This window comes from Myxocyprinus asiaticus, chromosome 12 (assembly GCF_019703515.2).
Source record: "Myxocyprinus asiaticus isolate MX2 ecotype Aquarium Trade chromosome 12, UBuf_Myxa_2, whole genome shotgun sequence".
In the NCBI taxonomy this organism is placed as follows: domain Eukaryota; kingdom Metazoa; phylum Chordata; class Actinopteri; order Cypriniformes; family Catostomidae; genus Myxocyprinus; species Myxocyprinus asiaticus.
Genome location: NC_059355.1, coordinates 22,364,463 through 22,387,570, shown reverse-complemented (window position 1 = coordinate 22,387,570; position 23,108 = coordinate 22,364,463). Strand labels below are relative to the sequence as shown.

Genomic DNA, 23,108 nt, shown 5'->3' with positions numbered 1-23,108 from the left:
TATAGAGGCAAAAAGTCAAAGCAACCAGGTATGCAAAACAGAAGACAAATAACACCGTATGTTTGGCAACCTAACCATGATTGATCAATTCCACACTATAGGATGGTTTACTAGATGTCTTACATACTGCATTTCTCATAATTTATCACAGGTCGTGAGAAATGCAGAGTGAAAATATACCAGGCGACCGTAGGAAATACATCTCCCTTGTGAGAATACATCATTTTCTATTATATGAACAATTTTCACTGTCAGTGGAAATATAGGGCTGTAAAAAAGTGGGATGGGTTTTGAAAAAGAGTTTGACATGCACATTGGGAGAGAGTATGACTGTTGTCATATACATTCTTAAGCCAGCCAAGCTGAAAGCTCAAACCAATATTCATTATCATATTGATTGAAATAATTCATCATATGGTGGTTTTAGGTTTAGTAATTGGAAAAGAGAGAGCAGAGAGAGAGAGAGAGAGAGAGAGAGAGAGAGAGAGAGAGAGAGAGAATGAGAGAAAGAGAGAGAATGAGAGAAAGAGAGAGGCAGTGAAGAATTAACTAACAAAAGAACAGCACTGTACCGCAGGGACGTTTCTCTGTTCCAGTTCATTGATGGAGTTGATGAAGTTTAAATGAAGCAGACACAGGATAAAAGTGGGAGTATTGACCAGCGGGTGCTTGAAAAACCTGATACATGCGCAACAGCAAGATTTGCTAAATGCTCTAATCTTCAATCAAATCTAACATCAATTCAGACAAAGTTTGGTAATGAGAGATTCAATGAAGCATGAAGGAGAGAGAATTAATTCTCTTCGCCTAAACTGGGTTCAACTTTGAAGCTTTGCTCCTTGGGACAGACAGTTATCTAAATGCTAAATAAGAAACTTATTGTACTTTCACAGTATGCTAATCATTTGTTCATTTCATCTCCATTATTTGTTCTCCCATAGTTTTGAGTTGTTGATTTAGTGATTAGAACAATCTTGGACAGCATCTGGGGAGTGGGCAGAATACTTAACAGTCAATAGAAAAAGGCTGATGAGCAACTATAACAGCAGCTTCTAATTTAAAATCTCAGTACTGTTGTGGCGGACTGACTCCAGTTATAAATCTGACAAACTACAGTTTTTATGTCCATCAACCCCATAATATAGTTCAATGTAAAAGGTAATTTTCCTTCGCAACAAATAAATGACATTTATATGTATGTGTGTATGTATATAGAATGAAAAAGTATGTGCTACAAAATAATTTTGTTAACTCCTCACAGTAATGTTCCCTTTGTTAAGGGTTTATTAAGGGGTTCATTACTAACTAATTAGTCATTTAAAAATTCATTATTCTGTAAAACACTGATATGCAGTTGTAACAACATAAAAAAGGACATTTGCTTAATAACACTTATTAAACATTAATAATCAATCAAATGTATCTTAATATAAAGTAGACATATGAAGAATTTTATGAAGTACTTGCCAACATTAGAAACGTATGTACATAAAATTCTGTATGGTTTAATAGTCATCGGGCTTTATTGATCTAGGCACTAATAACATGTAAGTTAAAATGCTTTTTGACAAGATTTATGCATGAAAGTCTCCCATTTTATTCTTGTTGTTATAACAGCAAGTCAATTATTTATAATGCATTTTTAAATGACTTATTAGTCATTAATGAGCCCCCTTTTATACCCTCAACACTTAATTGCAATATCAAGGACCACATTGGAAATAAGTTTTAAAATGTATTGTATTATCCTCGACAAATGAGTTGATTCATTTAACTTTTATGGTCAAATAAACCAAAAACTAAAACAAAGGCAGCATTAATGTAAAGTGTTACCATATTTTTTGATAACACTTGACATCAACATTGTGTAATCAATTAGTTAATTAGTTCATTACTTTTGTATAGTACTTACATGTGTAATCACACCATAACATGAACATTATAATGAAAATTATTTAACATTGCAAATTGGGGTTTTGATCTCACACAATAACCCATTTTACATATCATTTTATTAATGACTGGAACCAAATGGCCTTATTGGATGATATAGGCTATTGTTTGAGTATGTTTTCTCAGCATTACCTTTAGGATGGTGTAAAAGAGCCCAAATGTACATGAATGTTATATAAAATATTTGTTTTTGAATCCAAGAAATGTTGAACTTCAGCAGAACTGAGCAATGATCAGAGCTCAGGTTGTAAAGGCAGTAAGCCTGAAGGTGACAGACACATAACAGGTGACAACTCCCTGGATGAGCTGTGATATCTACAGCACACACACAGTGTCAGCTGTATGACCCTTTTATGGCACCAAAAGACCATGGAGAGAGGGCAAATCATTAGGCACAACAATGTCATCTCTCTTTCTTCATCTTGTCAGATTAGAGCAATTGAATGTGTTTGTCAGTGATCCCCTACCACCTGCATGCTGCCTTCTACACCAGCAGGTGAAATATGGCAACACATTCCAGGCACTCATAAGCTCAACCATATTTTCAGTTGAATAAGCATTGCCAAGACAGGAAATCTATGTATGTAGACGTCTTTTTTTTTTTTTTTTTTTTTTTTTTTTTTTTTTACACAGACTCTAACCATAATTGAATAGCAATTAACCTAATAGTTGCCTATTGCTTTAAAATGAAAGCATGAACATATATATGAATATATATTTTATATATGAACATATAATAAATTAGCCTGCAATAATGAATTACAAAACAATAATATAAAGATTGTGTAGTTAGTAGCGGTTGAATAAAATATTTACATATTAATTAGGCCTACGTGTTCATTAGTAGCATATCAATCGGTACTTATGTAATTAGGCTATACTGTATTATAAAGGCTTAAGTAAAATCTGACCATGCATGTTCAATATTTATTTGGCTTTTATAGCTGAAAGGCAATGATACATTTTGTCAAAAGGGGTCTGGGCTCTGTTTGCGTTGGTATACGTGCGATGGGACCTGGAATCTGCAAGTAAAGAGTGTCTGTCAAACCCCCATCTAATCTGCATGTTTGTTTCTTAAACAGGGCGTGTTAGTTTCTCTCTTCAGCCCGGGAGATGTGCGCTAAAACAAACTGCGCTCTCAAAGCACTGCGCGCCTTTGTACTGCTGCGTTTGTCTTTCTACTGTCACTTATTCCCCCTCTGTTGCTGTCATTTGCTCTATATATTTACGTGTCGCCTGACACATTTCGCAACAGTGGTATACAGTTGGGTCGCAATTATATATATATATATATATATATATATATATATATATATATATATATATATATATATATATATATCAACAAAGCAAAAGGCAAATGAAAGCATTGCTTACGGTGAAGATATTCCTCGTTTAAATGCTAAAGGAATAAACATTCCTTTTTTTTTTTTTTTTTTTTTTTTTTTTTTTTGCTTGTTTGTTTATGCACTGAAACGACAGACATGTCAGTGCAGTAAATGCAAAATTATTTTGTTTTCTTTCGGAGGCGAGACTTGCTAAATTTAGATAGCACTACCCCAGGTTCGAGGGAATTACAAAAATGTTGAAGATAGGACTCAGTGCGAGGCATTTGGAGGATTACAGTTTCGTGCGTTTACCACAATAATATTCTCTCTAGCTATATACTGTATATTAGCCTATGCCTTTGTATCGGCTAATACTTTATATAATATGATCTAGCAATAACATTCTGTTTGACCCTGTAGTAAACGTAAACTAGGCCTTTACGGTAGGCTTTATTTATTTTTATTTTTTTTACATAGGTCTTCTTAAAGACAGTTGCACAGCATGTGAGCTTTCTATAAAAAGATATACTTATTAGAATTATTTCAAAAATCTAATTTGTGAAAATTTTAAAACTAAAAACTATAGGTTCTCATAAGCCATGCTACTCGACGGTTTCAAATCTCTACCATCATCAACACATTATGGAGAAATTGTGCAGATCGAAAATAAAGAGGAAAAAGTCGTTTGAATGTTGCCTCGGTTGTTATACAATGGCGACTGATATGGACAATAATGCAAAAAAAAAAAATAAAAAATAAAAATAAAAATTATCCGATAATTGCTTTGTCAGCATTCAGACTGATTTATGGAAATCACATCCACAACAATTTATTCACAATATCATTTAAAGGTTTTATATATTTTAGCTTTTTGTGAGTGGTCAGACAGGTTCATATGTAATTAGAAGACTCTTCTGAAACCTCTTATGTTGGTTCAACAAAGATTCTAGGGTTGAACTTAATTGCCGTGCAGTGACACCTGGTGGTCAATATCTGAACTACATGTCCGCTGCTTTTTATGTATAAAAACAAAAAGAAAAACATTATGGAAAACAGAGGCCTCAAGCCAAATGCAGCATGCGCGATCTGATTTGATTGGCCCAATTCCCACTACATTTTCATTGGTCTGAAACGATCAATTAACACTCGCAAACGGAGCTGGGAAGACCAAATTGGCGCCGCATTTTATTACAGAAGAGAGAGAAATCTTGCATTTTTATTCGACTGTAATTTCCCCCAACGTGTGAGAAAAGCATAACATGTTTTCTCATCATGAGATTAGAGACATTACAACCAAAACATCCCGAGAAAAATGTAATGAGATACAGCAGTATGAATTAAGTAGCCTGCTTAATTAATTTATTGTAGCATAGGAAGACAAGCAAAATAGGCTACTCATTAATCTTAGATCAATTACACGCGCATGTTATATTATGCTTTACATAACGCAGGGGAAATTGTATTTATTCATTTTTAACAGGCTAGCCTATGTGCTGTCGGACAATATTATAAAACATTGGCTACATGGATAATTAAAAAAGCCGTCGTATTTTTCACGCCTGATGTCTCATGACCGGGATGCCCGCCTGACTCGTCACTTTTGGCACATATTCTGCATTTCTTCCCGAATCCAACTCAAATCTCTTTCATTTTGTGGCTTGTCAAGCCTCCAATTTAGTGTGGTAAGAAAAGCAGGTCATGAGCCTGGAGGGAGAAGCGCCAGCTGCTCAGTGACCAGTCACACATACAGCTCTGCTATCTCCGGTATTCATTCATTCTACAGAGAGCCCATCAGCACTTTAAAACACCATTTTTATTGTTAATAATAGGCTGCTATTATTATTATCATTTAGCATGGCATCAAGGGGCTGACACATGCAACTGAAATTGCTCCAAATTGCGCGAGTCTAAAGCTTTAAAAATATAATAATAATAATAATAATAATAATATGGTGATATTATATAATAATATATCCATATTTTATGGACGTTTGTAAACTTATAAGTCATTCGTTTTATTGCAAGCTTGTGTTTATGATCCATATTCTAAAGTGACATTTAGTCTAAATTAAAACGGCCACTTTAATCAAATTAACTATAAAATAGGCTACATTGTTTAATTAGGATAGAATTTAAATTGAATTTTTTGCACTGATTTTTTTTTAAAATTTTTTTTTATTTTTTTTATCATAATTATTTACATAACACTCCAGTCCGCCCATTCATTAGAAACAATTCTAAAATAGCCAGCTGTAATTATGTCGTCATGATGGTATGTAATGACGTGTCTTTAGGGCAGTTGATGATTAGGACCTGCTGTCAGCTGCTGAACTGAACCGAACCATCCGAGCGTGAACAGCGACATGACTCGCTATTGTTCGGGGCTTGTCAACATATTAACCTGAATTCCCTGCAGTCATCCACTACACCGAATTAGTGCACTAGACAAGGAAAAGGAACTCAGGGAAAAAGGGAAGGCGCACTAATTGAAAAACAATTGGCGGGAAAGAGCATTAATTAATAGGCTCTAAACCGCATGTCAGATGATGCCCCGAGAGCTTGAAGCCTTTGGAAAAACCGTCCATTAGAAATAATTTAGAGCGAATGGGTAGAGCTAATTTCACATTAACCTTTGTTATAAGACCAAGTTCTACATAACTAGGAAGGATATAGTAGAAATAGCACCGCCATGTAATAAGAATATAGGCTATGTTTAAAAATGGCAGGCCTACAAGAAATACACATACACACACAGGCAGTGGAATAGATTTCCTGTTCCACAAAGGCTGTATTGAATCTCAGACATGCTGTACAGATCTAATTGAATGTGACAGGGGCCGAAACATATTTCTGGAGCACAAAATAGGTTTCATCCTTGTCAAAATGTATTGATTTATCTGGTTTTGTGGAGTGGTTGATGTCTCTCTTACTCTGTAAGAGTAAGGAGGTTTGGTTTAAAGAAAATAAGTTTGGTTGGTTAGCAGGATAAGTTTGGTTTAAATGGGTTCAAATAGAAGCCTGATACTGACATGCCTTATTGAGTATATAAAACATCCAGGTTTAGTGTGATAATGAGTGTAACAGCAAAACCTGAATTGTCTAAATTTTTAAATAGCCTGCATTAAGTGACACACATACTGTGTACTCCCATCAAAACCTGCATGCATATATATAGTATTTAAGTATATACACCGATCAGCCACAACATTAAAACCACCTGCCTGATATTGTGTAGGTCCCCCCGTGCTGCCAAAACAGTGCCAACCCGCATCTCAGAATAGCATTTGTACAGAGCAGTTATCTGAGTTACCATAGACTTTGTCAGTTCGAGCCAGTCTGGCCATTCTCTGTTGACCTCTCTCATCAACAAGGCATTTCCATCCACAGAACTGCCGTTGACTGGGTGTTTTTAGTTTTTGGCACCACTCAAGAGTAATTTCTAGAGACTGGTGTGCATGAAAATCCCAGGAGATCAGCAGTTACAGAAATACTCAAACCAGCCCATCTGGCACCAACAATCATGCCACCTTCCAAATCACTGAGATCACATTTTTTCCCCATTCTGATGGTTGATGTACTGAAGCTCCTGACCCGTATCTGTGTGATTTAATACACTGCTGCCACATGATTGGCTGATTAGATAATCGCATGGATGATTGTTGGTGTCAGACAGTCTGGTTTGAGTATTTCTGTAACTGCTGATCTCCTGGGATTTTCACACACAACAGTCTCTAGAATTGACTCAGAATTGTGCCAAAAACAAAAAACTTCCAGTGAGGGGCAGTTCTGCAGACGTAAACGCCTTGTTGATAAGAGAGGTCAACAGAGAATGGCCAGACTTGTTCGAACTGATAAATTCTATTGTAACTCAGATAACCACTCTGTCCAACTGTGGAGAGAAAAATAGCATCTCAGAATGCTATTCTGAGAAGTGGGTTGGCGCTGTTTTGGCGGCACGAGGGGGACCTACACAATATTAGGCAGGTGGTTTTAATGTTGTGGCTGATCGGTGTATATATATATATATATATATATATATATATATATACATATATATATATATATACATACATACAAGGCTGGGGAGTAACGGAATATATGTAACGGGATTACGTATTTAAAATACAAAATATAAGTAAGTGTATTCCACTAGAGTTACAATTTAAATCATTGGTAGTTAGAATAGTTACATTCAAAAATTATTTTGATTACTGAAGAGATTACTTTGTATTTTATTGTCATTTGTTTCATTTAATATTTAGTCCTTTCAGATGGAAAACATTTATACATATAAATGATGCGATCCAAAGTGCATTTGAACAGCAGTGAAACACATTCTTATGATGTGTTACATTCATATGAGCAGACAGATAAGTTTGAAGTAAGTTTGGAGCACAAGAAATAGAAATAAACCTTGTGTAAATTGTCAGCTTTATGCTAAGCTAAAATGCTATTTCTAGCCATTTTACATGCACATTACCAGGCACGATCATATTTTTTTATCAAGAAAATTCACGCTGGATCATAATTTCTTTTTTTCTAGTAAGACCTTTGATATTAGGGCAAAAATCTTATTCTTGATAATTTTTGTATTGTTTTCCTGTAAAAATATTTAAAAATCCTTAAAACAAGATCAATTTGATTTATCTTGTTTTAGAAACAACACTGCATAAGATATTTAGGTTTATCAGAGAATGTATTTTTAACATGTGTATTTTGTCTTACTGTACTGGCAGAGTTTTTATAGTCAAAACAAGTGAAAAAAATCTACCAGTGCTGAAGAAGTAATCCAAAGTATTTAGAATACGTTACTGACCTTGAGTAATCTAACAGAATACGTTACAAATTACATTTTACAGCATGTATTCTGTAATCTGTAGTGGAATACATTTCAAAAGTAACCCTCCCAACCCTATATATATATACATACACACACACTCACTCACACACACACACATATACATACATATATATATATATATATATATATATATATATATATATATATATATATATATATATATACACACACACACACTACCGGTCAAAAGTTTTGAAACACTTGACTGAAATGTTTCTCATGATCTTAAAAATCTTTTGATCTGATGGCGTATGCTTAAATGTTTGAAATTAGTTTTGTAGACAAAAATATAATTGTGCTACCATATTAATTTATTTCATTATAAAACTAAAATTTAATTAAAAAAAAAAGTTTTTGAAATTGATGCAGCTAATAATTGCCCAACATAGACTGTAACTCCTTCAATACCTCAAGAAGTTGGTTGAGAAAATGTCAAGAGTACATGTCTGCAAATTCTTGGCAAAGGGTGACTACTTTGAAGATGTTAAAATATAACACAGTTTTGATTTATTTTGGATTTTGTTTAGTTACAACATAATTCCCATAGTTCCATTTATGTTATTCCATAGTTTTGATGACTTTACTATTATTCTAAAATGTGAAAAATAAATAAATAAATAATAATAATAATAATAATAAAGAATGAGTGTTTCAAAACTTTTGACCGGTAGAGTGTGTGTGTGTGTGTATATATATATATATATATATATATATATATATATATATACATACATATACACATGCAAATATATAGACTTTTTTTTTATGGGTCAGGGGGTTGGAGATGGGCAGCAAAAAGGAGAGGGAGGGGTAACAGAAGAAATCTAGAGGTGGTGGTGACTACTACGGTGATGAATTTCTCTTGGCCATAATCTCAGCACCTGGGTTTCCTTTGGTGTATCCAAAGGTAAATAATTGATGTAAGGATAAAAGCGTTAGTGAGGGGGAGTGAGACATACAGAGAAGGAAGTGAAAACCTGGACAGAGCCCCCCTCCCATATTCCCCCTGCCCAAGCCTGGCCCCTTGCCGTTTGGTGGCCCCTCACACCGCCCTCTCGGACGAGCGCTTGAAGTGCAAATCTGTGTTCTGACTTGTTCCTGGTTGCTGTCAGCATGTTTTCCTCTTGTCAGCAGCGATAGACTGGGGGCTTGTCTCACCCTTGTGCTAGGACTGTAGCGGGATCATTGACAGGCCGGTGACACTGCCCAACCAGATAATGGAAACCTATTGATTTTTTTGTTCGCACACTCTCTCTCTCTCTCTCTCTCTCTCTCTCTTTTCACAGAGGAAGTGTGGGCTCTTACACTTTAGGAATGACGAAAGCAAAAGCAAGGGCACAGTCGACAACAGCAAGGGCTTGGTCACTGGTCCTGATCTCTGGGTCGCTCCTGCCACTGTAGAACATGAAAAAAGTCAAGATGTGCCAGTCTTTGGAGAAAAAAAAAGTATCCATCAGTCAATCAACAGTTTCTCCTAGTTTGTGTCAGGTGCACCTGAGACTATGATCAGGAGGTACAGTAAATGTTATTTGAGATAAACCCTCCCTATTCGTCTCAACTGCTCTAATAAAATATTAAGAATGTGCTTATCTGCTTGAGGGCATTTTTAATTACCACCTAATGTTACACCATTAATATGAAATAACATAGCAAGCTATCTCTTCCTTATGCATTCTAGAAGTTCGATTTAACAAATAAAATATGGTGATTAATAGAAAGCGTCTTTCTTCTTTTCCAAAGCCAACTCATTATTCCTCTTGATTCGGATAAAATGTGTGCTCTCTTGCACACAGAGAGGGGATGACACTTGTATACTGTTTTAATGGAGGAATCTCCAGAGAGCAGGCCTCTTTGATTCACTGCCTAATGATAAGCATGCTCTGGTCTGTCAGCAGCACAGCCCTGTGGCAGGTGGCTGGTGCAGATCTTACACATTTCTTTATGCTCCTGCCTCCCCCCTCATCCACCTCATTCATAAAGCTGCCAATGGTATAATGGAAAAACTCAATCCTGGTCATGGTTAGTACAATCTCATTATAATCCCTCGTTTTTTATTCATTCGGCCCTTTGGGACACTGTCTGCCCACCATGCAGCTTCCAGCCACGGTGGAGTGTCTTTTGATTCGACCAGGGGAGCCTAATGAAGTCACAGAGAGATACAATTATTTCCCAAAGCAGTGGCATTAATGTACTCCAAATTCCCACTGGAGGAACGTGATGACAATTGGTTTGTACAGCTTTGATCGCCAGTCTAAGCCCTGCCCGGGACAAACTGTGAGGTCGTCCCCCCCCCCCCCGATGCTGACTGATGGACCAGAAAACAGACCTCGGTCAAGCCGCTTTCTCTTATATTATTAGAGTTGTGCCTCTACACAAAAGCAGCTGATATTGTGGAAATCTTTGATACTTACATAATGACAGTGTGGCTTGTCCAAAGGGCAGTGCCTTTGTCAACAAATTGGCAATTCAGAGGGGGGGGGATATTACAACAGAAGATACCATGGTTCAAATCACAATTGCATTTTAATTGGCTATTAATGACTTAATAAAGACATATATACAACGTGTTAATGCGTGCTCTGCTCATTAACACGTACACCTTAATTGATCGGTATTTGCTCATCACCAACTAATGGTATACAGTTACATGGTAACTATTTGAAAGGCTTACCAGGGCACTGAGAACTGTTTCTCCATTGGTCTTTACCTATAGCCTTGTTTACAATCAAATGCTAATCATATACTGTAAAGACTGCGTATTAGAAAGAAATTGTTACAATTGAAAGAATGGTAAAGATTCTCTTAGGTATCCTAAAGCATGACAATTTGTTATGATTAGAGTTTTATTATACATTTTTGTTATATACCTCACATTTTAGCACCATAAATTCTAATCTGAGGAACTTAAATTAAAACTGCGGGGGATTTCACCCATGAGCAAAAATAGTATATTTGCAGAAGCTTCAGCATTTTTAGAACAATATTATAGAACAATGACTTTTGTTTTACATTCTATAAATAAAACAAATTTAGGACATTAGAATTGCATCATGACAGTATTGCCCAGAATATTTCTAAACAACTAGAAGCTTTAAAAATATTTATTGAAATATTCATAAAGTTCACAGTTCATTTCTTTAATGATGCTATTTAAAATATTGCAATACATTGCATGTAACATGTTTTGGGCTCTAATACCCAATATACCCCATTTAAGATTTTTCTCAATGTGTTGATGGATGCATTAGAGTAGAAATAAGGATTCTTATGCAGAAATGATGCATTACTTGTAATGTATTGATATATTCTCTTAAAAATAGGTTATACATGATTCTATCAGTGTAAATAAACATTGCTATACAAAATTACAGTAAGTAGCTCACATAGTTCATTAGTTTAAATAGTGCTCAGTTCTAAACCTTGTAGCCGATGGAGGACACATGTGACCTTTGAATACTACGATTTGGATTGTTTCTAAAATCTACTTGATACAATAAATTGGGAAAGAAATCAAGGAGAAAAAGGAGTAATATGCAATAGAAGAAAATCTTTCATTTAGATATATACTGTATGTGTGTATATATATATATATATATATATATATATATATATATATATATATATATATATATATATATACAGGTGCATCTCAATAAATTAGAATGTCGTGGAAAAGTTCATTTCAGTAATTCAACTCAAATTGTGATACTCGTGTATTAAATAAATTCAATACACACAGACTGAAGTAGTCTTTGGTTCTTTTAATTGTGATGATTTTGGCTCACATTTAACAAAAACCCACCAATTCACTATCTCAAAAAATTAGAATACATCACAAGACCAATAAAAAAAACATTTTTAGTGAATTGTTGGCCTTCTGGAAAGTATGTTCATTTACTGTATATGTACTCAATACTTGGTAGGGGCTCCTTTTGCTTTAATTACTGCCTCAATTCGGCGTGGCATGGAGGTGATCAGTTTGTGGCACTGCTGAGGTGGTATGGAAGCCCAGGTTTCTTTGACAGTGGCCTTCAGCTCATCTGCATTTTTTGGTCTCTTGTTTCTCATTTTCCTCTTGACAATACCCCATAGATTCTCTATGGGGTTCAGGTCTGGTGAGTTTGCTGGCCAGTCAAGCACACCAACACCGTGGTCATTTAACCAACTTTTGGTGCTTTTGGCAGTGTGGGCAGGTGCCAAATCCTGCTGGAAAATGAAATCAGCATCTTTAAAAAGCTGGTCAGCAGAAGGAAGCATGAAGTGCTCCAAAATTTCTTTTTAAACGGGTGCAGTGACTTTGGTTTTCAAAAAACACAATGGACCAACACCAGCAGATGACATTGCACCCCAAATCATCACAGACTGTGGAAACTTAACACTGGACTTCAAGCAACTTGGGCTATGAGCTTCTCCACCCTTCCCCCAGACTCTAGGACCTTGGTTTCCAAATGAAATACAAAACTTGCTCTCATCTGAAAAGAGGACTTTGGACCACTGAGCAACAGTCCAGTTCTTCTTCTCCTTAGCCCAGGTAAGACGCCTCTGACGTTGTCTGTGGTATAGGAGTGGCTTAACAAGAGGAATACGACAACTGTAGCCAAATTCCTTGACATGTCTGTGTGTGGTGGCTCTTGATGCCTTGACCCCAGCCTCAGTCCATTCCTTGTGAAGTTCACCCAAATTCTTGAATCGATTTTGCTTGACAATCGTAAGGCTGCGGTTCTCTCGGTTGGTTGTGCATCTTTTTCTTCCACACTTTTTCCTTCCACTCAACTTTTTGTTAACATGCTTGGATACAGCACTCTGTGAACAGCCAGCTTCTTTGGCAATGAATGTTTGTGGCTTACCCTCCTTGTGAAGGGTGTCAATGATTGTCTTCTGGACAACTGTCAGATCAGCAGTCTTCCCCATGATTGTGTAGCCTAGTGAACCAAACTGAGAGACCATTTTGAAGGCTCAGGAAACCTTTGCAGGTGTTTTGAGTTGATTAGCTGATTGGCATGTCACCATATTCAAATTTTTTGATAGTGAATTGATGGGTTTTTGTTAAATGTGAGCCAAAATCATCACAATTAAAAGAACCAAAGACTTAAACTACTGCAGTCTGTGTGCATTGAATTTATTTAATACACGAGGTTCACAATTTGAGTTGAATTACTGAAATAAATTAACTTTTCCACGACATTCTAATTTATTGAGATGCACCTGTATGTATATATATATATATATATATATATATATATATATATATATATATATATATATATATATATATATATACACACACTGTATATACACTGATCAGCCACAACATTAAAACCACTGACAGGTGAAGTGAATAACATTTATTATCTCATTACAATGGCACCTGTCAAAGGGTGGGATATATTAGGCAGCAAGTGAACTGTCAGTTCTTGAATTCCATGTGTTGGAAGCAACAACAAAAAAAAAAAAGGGCAAGCATAAGGATCTGAGCGAAATTGGCAAGGGCCAAATTGAGATGGCTAGATGACTGGGTCAGAGCATCTCCAAAACGGCAGGTCTTGTGGGGTGTTCTTGGTATGCAGTCGTTAGTACCTACCAAAAGGGATCCAAGGCTCATTGATGCACGTGGGGAGTGAAGGCTAGCTCATCTGGTCAGATCGCACTGAAGTGCTACTGTAACACAAACTGCTGAAAAACTTAATGCTGGCCATGATAGAAAGGTGTCAGAACACACAGTGCATCACAGCTTGCTGCGAATGGGGCTGTGTAGCCGCAGACTGGTCAGAGTGCCTATGCTGACCCCTGTCCACTGCCGAAAGATGGGCACGTGAGCATCAGAACTGGACCATGGAGCAATGGAAGAAGGTGGCCTGGTCTGATGAATCACGCTTTCTTTTAGATCATGTGGACGGCCGGGTGCGTGTGCGTCATTAACCTGGGGAAGAGATGGCAGCAGGATGCACCATGGGAAGAAAGCAGGCCGGCGGAGGCAGTGTAATGCTCTGGGCAATGTTCTGCTGGGAAACCTTGGGTCCTGGCATTCATGTGGATGTTACTTTGACATGTACCACCTACCTAAAGACTGTTGCAGACCCCTTCATGGCAACGGTATTCCCTGATGGCAGCGGACTCTTTCAGCAGAATAATGCACCCTGCCGCACTGCAAAATTTTTCAGGAATGGTTTGAGGAACATGAAAAAGAGTTCAAGGTGTTGACTTGGCCTCCAAATTCCCCAGATCTCAATCCGATTGAGCATCTATGGGATGTGCTGGAGCAACAAGTCCGATCGAGGGACCTACATGATATTAGGCAGATGGCTATAATGTTGTAGCTGATCGGTGTATATACACCGATGATTGTTGGTGCCAGACAGGCTGGTTTGAGGATTTCTGTAACTGCTGATCTCCTAGGATTTTCTCGCACAACAGTCTCTAGAATTTACTCCGAATGGTGCCAAAAACAAAATAACATTCAGTGAGCGGCAGTTCTGTGGACGGAAATGCCTTGTTGATGAGAGAGGTCAACAGAAAATGGCTAGAATGGTTCGAACTAACAAAGTCTATGGTAACTCAGATAACCGCTCTGTACAATTGTAGTGAGAAGAATAGCATCTCAGAATGCTATTCTGAGATGCGGATTGGCGCTGTTTTGGCGGCACGATGGGGACCTACACAATATTACGAAGGTGGTTTTAATGTTGTGGCTGATCGGTGTATATATATATATATATATATATATATATATATATATATATATATATATATATATATATATATTCTGTTCTCATATATGTACAGTATATACAGCATAATATACATGTATTTGTTTATGAACATGTGCCGAACAGGTGTACAGTGAGCATAGCTGGCATGTAAACGTGGCTTAGGAGACCCCCACAGGCAGACTGAGAGTAGAGTGAGTATCCAGGAGCAGGTGCTCGGGGGAAGATGGTGAACTCAGCTCTTTACATAGTGCTGATACCTCCACCATACCTGCACCCATGCCAGAGATACTCGTGTGCATGAGATGCCTCTGCAAGTGCTTGATCCAGTCTTCCTGAATTGACTGAGGACCCTGGAAGGTCAGACCGCAGAACCTGGAGGGAGGGAGGGAGAGGGAGAGAGAGAGAGAGAGAAAGAAAGAAAGAAAGAAAAAAAGAAATGAGAGCTCATGACAGTGTTAAGAGTGAGTTTCATAATGAAGTACTGCAGTGTTGTAAAATACCTGCAGGTCATTCTGTAGATCACTTCAGAGGCGGTGTGCGCAGATGAAAACACCTTGCTTTTTGGCCCAGGTCTTGATCTAGGCCTCTTCTGTTTACAATCATATGCTGTAAAACAAACAATGTAATTACGGTAAAATTAAAAGCTGAGTGGGAGGATAATTAGATTGGAAGAGTGAGCAGGTATGAGACCCTACTTGTTCCCTCTAATAAGGCAATCCTCTTCCGTCGTGCATATGCTCGAAGATGATTGGACAGACTGACAGCACTCTGGAACGTTGTGTTGCAGTGGATGCAGATCTTCTTATTTGCTGCAAACTTCTCTAGATCACACACACATAAAATGTTTAAATTAATTAATTTAATTAACAGATAGGTGACCTCTGTTCGCTCGGAGCATCTTTATTTTTTTTTGTTTTTGTTACTGCAATCCACTCAAAACCACTCTGAATAGCAAAAGAATCATGTGCGAGTGTGTGTAATTTAGAAAAGGAACACAGCAGCTCGAAGAATAAAACTGTGATTCCCTGAGTGTCATCACCTCCCACTCCATCTGTTTTCATATCATAAAGATCGGTTGTGCACTCTGTTTTTGAGGACATGTAGCTATATGTTCTCTGTAAAAGAGTGCAAAGCACAAGGTTTGGTGGTTGGTTGGTTTGTTTGTTTTCTAATTTGAAGCTATTCATCTGCTCCCACTGTAATTTCAGAGGAAATGTGTCCAGTTAATGCTAATCTACAGCTGTTGTATCAATCTTGACTATAAAGAGCTCTTGAAATAACACATGGTGAAACACATTTTGTGATACAAAAATGTCTTTCATAATCAGGGGTTGCCTTATATGCAAAATAGAAATATAATGCAATAAATACAAAAAAGGTCTTCCAGTCAAAACAAGACATATAACAAAAACAGCAACTAAAACTTAAGGTGACAAGCCAGTGTTCAAAATGCTTAAAATTTGCTTTATAGGCAATGTTTAAAAAAAAATAAAAAAATATTTAGTCCATTGTTTAACCATTTTAAGTGTGAATGTCCCATTCCTCTTATCTGATTAAGAAAAAAGTCACATTTTACAGTTGCTCTCCTCTGAAAAGCACATACACATTTCTTTTAAAAAAGGCCAGATTGCAGACTTCCCAGTTATTGATGCCTCACATCCAATCAAAAAGTTCCAGCAGAACATAAACCACAGTCCTGATTAAATTAATCTGTTTGAAAAATGAAATCAAATTAAACATCATTCTACATCCAATTAAAATGGGCAACCTGTGAAATAAAAGTGATTTCAAACCTTCATTAATGTTTTTTTTTATTAATGCAATGAAAGTTTTTATTTGGGTAGACATAAAACAAAGGTGTGCAAATACAGCTGATGTGTTTCCAGTGATACATAAAAGAGCGTTACACTTTTTACATTTGAATTTCAAAGCCACTTTTGATGACATTAATTTGTTTTGTACCTGGTACAATATTTCAATGAGTGGCAAACTTTTCCACTGCACTCTCTGAATCTCGCATTCCCTCCTTCTTTCAATGGCATCAACTAGCAACTTCAAGGTTACAGGATGAGAACTTTGTCTTAAGCATGAGGCGTCTGCCATACATATTTAATATGGAGTGTATGACTGAAATTGGGTGTTTTAAAATGCACTGTAAATAATAAAGGTGGTAGAAACAAGGTGTAATTACTTTACAACCACAAAACTTGCCTCTGTAATAAAACAAGTAAGGCATTGTCATCTTAAAGGTGAATGTGAATTTCTGGGCCATTAGCGGCACAAAATAGGTTGAAGGATTATAAGTTTCCAAACACTTTGGCCATCTGTCATTGTGCAAAATAAAAGAAAAAGTTGGTAACACTCCAAACTTACAACAGTGGTTGAGCCAGAAGTTGACATATCAGATCGTTCAAACAGAGCTATGTTGAAAATGGAACAGAGCTACATTACACTTTCCAAGGAAACCAACCTATAAACAATTTACATATAGTTGTCTCCACACATTAAACTGGGAATTATTTTAATAATTGTAAAATAGAAAAAAATACACACTTCACCTTAAAAAAAAAGACAATTATATATGTAATACCTGTTTCATTTACTTTAGGCATTCATCAAATTATTTATCAAACCCAGCTCCCATGTGAGAAACACTGTAAATGTAATTAAAACCTAATTATTCAGTCATGAGTCAACCCCTTCTACAATCCTTAAGGAACTCCTGGGAAATCTTGTCACTGAACTTGGTCTTGTTCAACTTGAATGAGTTTGACAACTGGGGTCTAATTATTAACCTGTTCACCATTACGTCTAAGCAACACTAACACAAATTCAAGTTGTTGGTGAGAAAACATGTAATTATGCATGAAATGTTTCATCATTAATGGTTGAGGGCCATTTCTTTTTGGAGAGGTTCAAAGAGTCTAATGTCTTCAAATATGAATTAAGGCACCTTACTGACCCTAATTACTGAAAGAAAAACAGCTCAGACTCAGCTTCAGTATTTGTATACATACTGCATTTTATAGATACACAATGGGATATCACAGCAAGTGGCATTTACTCAAAATAATCAAAACACATGCAAACTTTATAAAGCAAAGCATCATACACAAAAAAAAAAAAAAAAAAAAAAAAAAAATTGATTTGGTGATAAAACAATGCATATATTGTTCAAAATTAAGATAAAAAATGGGATGCTTTATAGTTGTCACATGTCAGTGAAACATGTCCATAGCTAATGTGATGAACTAAACCTGCGGATAACTCTGCCAGGACTGTGTGAACTTGAGGGGAACTGACTTTATACATCCACCAAAAAAAAAAAAAAAAACCTTCAGACAAACTGGTTAAAAAGCAATTGCAAAAAAAAAGAAAATAAATAATGGAGAAGAAATGTGAAGTTAGCTCTGAAAAAACTGCTAGTATAATTTGTTGGCAGATCCCATTTGGGATCTGTATGATATTTTGTTATTTGATTCAATGACATTCATAGATTTTTAAATGTGGCTTAAGTGTCCACATACTTTTGGGGGCCACTGTATGATCAAAAGCCGATCTTATCTATCTGAAATCAAACTGAGTTTTAGAGGCGGACATAAAACAGACTTATCTATGAATATTATTTTTAATATTTTGTTTGCTGGATAGCAGCAAATGATTTATGAATGGGTGACAGTGTGTGGCTCCTGACCTTCACTCCAGGTAGGATCCAGCTTCACAGATGATGTCCTGGGTATACTGCCACTAGTGGAGGAGATGGCCAATGGAGTCATGTTCTTCTCTGAGTGACCTCGGACCTCCTTTTCCTGCTCCAGTTTCCTATTTCCCAGCAGGTCCTCTAAAATGCTAGATGGGACTGTATCAGTCCTCTGCATCTCCCTGTCCACAGGTGGTGATCTGATCATAGACCATTGCCCTGCGTCTGGTGTGCCGGTGGCATGACGGATCTTTATGGGAATCCCAGTGGATGTAAGGAACAGTCCATCGCTGTTGGCAAATTTTTGAGAGAAAAAAGGTTTGGAGAAGTGTGGTCTGGCACCAAGCACCCTCATAATGTTTCTGTATTCTGACTCATCCTGAAGAAGTTCTGTCAGAATCCAGAGAGGTGACTTGCTAGCACCCGAAATAGGCTTTCCAATTCGCTTCAGGTGACCCCGCACATGATTGGAGAGGCCGGTCTTAGTGTCAAACCAGCCCAGGCACAGCGGACAGGTGTGTTCGGTTTTAGACTCTGGCTTATCTGCCATAATGAAAGCAAACGATTACCATATTTAAATCAATATGTTACATGTAGACAAGTTTGTAAACCTACATAAATATAGGTTATGCATGTGTGATATTATCTAAAATCACAATGAATTATTATTTCACAATGCAAAGGTGAACAATAATCACCTTTTCTGATTCTGCGATTCACTGAAGGGATTTTTCTGCGTATGCGGTGTCGACAATCCTGAGATGCCACCTGCTCAGGTGACACCACGTGACGAGCATCATAACTTAGCCCCACTCTATGTAGGTGTCCTCTGATGTGGTTGGACAAGCCAACCCCAGACTCAAACACAGCTGGGCAGTAGGGACAGCACTTCCTGCCCACCAAAGACAAAGGGGAGACCACATAGTCTGCATAGGGGTCACTTTCGTTATAAACAACAGGATCAGGGGTATCCTCATTGATTGTACTCTCGATACACTCCTCCTTCACTATAAATGTACAGATTTCATCACTGTCCACCTTTATGTTATTTTCCAGATTGGTGTGATTGGCATAGTCAGGAATGTTGTTCTTGACAGGGGATGTCCATCCACAGTTGAAATAATCACAGGGGGTATGGCTACGAGACCAATCTGCGGATTCTTTGGCGTAGCCGTTGAAATCCTGAGCACCTTCATAGTCATCTCCTTCTTGTGGTTTAGTCGTTTCCCATTGTTGAGAATCAGGCTCACATTTTGGAAAACGCACATGGGGAACATCAACAGGGGTGTTGTGATATGGGATTGACATTTTTCGTTTCGAGGGTAGTTTATGCCTCAACGTTTGCAGTGCTAAAGTACTGCTGGTTGAGGGATCTTTGGGACAGCTCTCAGTGCCAGGGTTCAGACAGGCTGTTTTACTGACGATCTCTGTTTTTGTTGTAAAATGCACGTCAAAGCTGGAAAGATATTTTGTCCTCTTTTCTGAGACAGCGCTTTCATATTCTTGATTGTCTTCTTCGACATAAGGGAGACCTGTTGTCACATCTATTTTCTCTGTAGGCAGAGGGGATAATTTGCTTTGCTTGTCACTTCTCTGTGAGAATGGTGACAGCTTGTTTGCTGGGCTGCCAGGGTTCCATTTGATCAGCGAGGAACTCAAAACGTCACAGGCTTTTTCCGTTTCTATGCTTCTCTGATTAAGGTCAGCTGAGTTATTGGGCCTAAAAGGCACCTCACCTCTCTCCTTTGCAGACCATTTCTCTGTGCTTTGAATCTTTGGCATTAATGAGTTCTTGATTTTGGGTTGGTCTGCTACTCTATAAAACTCATAATATGGTTGCCCATGTATGAGCTCAACATGTTTTCTGAAAGCATTGTTATTCTTACTTCTAAATGTGCAAATTTGGCATACAAAGGAGTCGCCATCTTTGTTATATGTGTCGTGATGAGCTGTGCACTCACTTGCATTTAGCTCAATTTCATTCATAGTCATGTGATCAAATTTTTTCCAGCTATAGGTGTGCTTCTCCTTCTCATTAGTTTCACTATAATGGACAAAAGTTTTGGGGCATTTCGTTCCAAAGACACACTGGGGACACTGAAGACAAGCTCTTCTTCCCTCGACATCTATCTGACTGAAACCTTTAATCTCCTCCATCAGCTTCTCCCTACGCACCTGGTGGATTATCGTGTGCTTTTGCAGAGAGGTTAGGTCTCGGAATGAACGCCCACACTCCCTACATATAAAGGGTCGGGGAACATGCTCTTGTCTCACCTTATTATTCCTGTCTAAATGATACATCATATGCCTTTGCAAATGCATCTTCTCCTTGAAATTAATTTTGCACTTTGAGCATGAGAAGGAAAGCTCCCTGCCTGTTTTTGTCTCTGTCTTTAACGGAGCCAATTTTTCACCCATGTAGGTGTTTGTTTCAGTGTCGCTGCTTCCTTTATCACATCTCTCTTCATTTTTGCTTGAAATTAGTTCCTTCATGGCAACTGCCTTGTCGCAGAATTTCTCTAGGTGCAAGCCAGCATATGCTTTCAAACTTTCTGTCTCATTCCTGAAGGCATGTTCTTTGTTAATGGACGAATCAAAATCAGAGTCCTCATCGGTTAGAGAATTCTGGGATGTGTAATCAAAGCCATTATAAACTTGTCCTCCAGTGGCAGCCCTCTCCACGGTCTGAGTTTTCCGCATCCTTCGTCTTTGGTTGGCAGGTGGAGCTCCCTCAATCTCCACCTTTGTACTTACTCCACCTGCTACACTACTTTTTAACAGTAACCGCATGAAATTCTCCTGCAGGCCCCAGTTCAGACCATCGCAGTCATCAGAGGAACTCTCTGACAACTCTGAATTAAAGTCCCATAAGCACTCTGCTTTGATTCCCTTTCTAGCCAACAGTCGGCTGATTGGCCTGTTATCCAAGCCTTCCCCCACCAGAACATCTAAGGGGGCCTCACCGTCGCTGCTGCTTGATTCAGATGAGGCCCGTGTGGCCAGCAATTTTTGGGTGCACCCTTCTGCTTTCTGCCGGGTGTCTGATTGAAGCTCACTGGGAGGCAGTAACACCTCTGGGCTGGTGTCTGTCCTGGGCAGAGGAGACATGTCTTTGTTGTGGACGCAGGACCCCTCTGAGGTACAGTGTGAAGCAGCTCCATTAACAAGTGCTCCTGAAGGCAATGAGTCATTTGTGCTGGGGGCAGCAGGAACGCTCCCACAGACAAATAGGTTTGGCTGGATTCCATTTAAAAGATTTTGGTGACTGTCCAAGGGCAGGAGCTCTGGTGGATCCAAGCTGTTATTGTTGTTGTTGTTGTTGTTGTGAGAAGATATGGCTGTCAGCTCTTGAGTGTCATCAGAGGAAGATTCTACCTCTTTGTCATCCTCTGTACTCTCTTTTACTGTAGCCATAATGGGGACAACACAGTCTGTAAAAGAGGTACAAGAGACATCAGTTTCACTTCAGCATACTAGTTATATATTAGATTTTAAACTGCAGACATATGGTATGACATGTGTAATGATGTAACATTCAAAGTTTAAGTCTTAAAGGTATAGTTCACCACTAATGAAAATTCAGTCATTGTTTACTTACCCCCACATTCTTCCATGAAACTCAAAAGGAGAGGTTGAGCAGAATGCTAGCCTCAGTCACCAAAAGGTGACCGGGACTCTTAACCTCCTCCACAAAATCTCTTTTTGTGTTCAACAGAAGAAAGTAAATCATACAACAACAAGAGGGCATGTAAATTATGAGAGAATTTTCATTTTCACCACTAATGAAAATTCAGTCATTGTTTACTTACCCCCACATTCTTCCATGAAACTCAAAAGGAGAGGTTGAGCAGAATGCTAGCCTCAGTCACCAAAAGGTGACCGGGACTCTTAACCTCCTCCACAAAATCTCTTTTTGTGTTCAACAGAAGAAAGTAAATCATACAACAACAAGAGGGCATGTAAATTATGAGAGAATTTTCATTTTCACCACTAATGAAAATTCAGTCATTGTTTACTTACCCCCACATTCTTCCATGAAACTCAAAAGGAGAGGTTGAGCAGAATGCTAGCCTCAGTCACCAAAAGGTGACCGGGACTCTTAACCTCCTCCACAAAATCTCTTTTTGTGTTCAACAGAAGAAAGTAAATCATACAACAACAAGAGGGCATGTAAATTATGAGAGAATTTTCATTTTTGGGTGAATCTCTATAATTCCTTAAAAAAAAAAAACTGTCTAAAAACAGATTTACTAATGGTGGCCTAAAGGAGATGGCCATAATTTTTTTTAGCCACATTATGAGTCTGAAATACCCACTGTCACCACTTCTTTTCACAGCACACCCCACCATTAGCCCTCAAAGTCCAGGTGAGGAAGCTTAATTATGTTAAAGCACCTCTGGGATATAACCTTCCTGTTTCTCCCACTAAAGATCTCAACTGCTTGCTAAAATTTACCAATTTCCATGGGAACAAAGCACACCACATATAAGATCATATTATTCTGTCTTATCACTCTCTGATGGTGCCAAAGCACATCCCAGCATGAGACTGTTGT

General features: G+C 37.8%; 1 protein-coding gene across 3 annotated transcripts in view; it reads right to left on the bottom strand.

Annotated features, from left to right (window-relative positions):
• Positions 1 to 13,366: 13,366 nt before the first annotated feature.
• Positions 13,367 to 23,108, bottom strand: part of LOC127449626 (zinc finger protein 644-like) — a 32,419-nt gene continuing 22,677 nt past the window's right edge. For 2 of the 3 annotated variants that reach the window (XM_051713147.1, XM_051713146.1), the window contains exons 3-7: positions 19,251 to 21,983; positions 18,547 to 19,095; positions 15,548 to 15,673; positions 15,353 to 15,458; positions 13,367 to 15,224 (exon numbers count right to left, since the gene is read on the bottom strand). In XM_051713147.1, coding sequence (XP_051569107.1) covers positions 15,011 to 15,224; positions 15,353 to 15,458; positions 15,548 to 15,673; positions 18,547 to 19,095; positions 19,251 to 21,966 — 3,711 coding nt within the window. In that variant the 5' untranslated portion in view covers positions 21,967 to 21,983 and the 3' untranslated portion in view covers positions 13,367 to 15,010. Of the gene's footprint in view, positions 15,225 to 15,352; positions 15,459 to 15,547; positions 15,674 to 18,546; positions 19,096 to 19,250; positions 21,984 to 23,108 lie in introns of those variants that run through there. The other variant, XR_007898762.1, reaches the window with a different exon arrangement.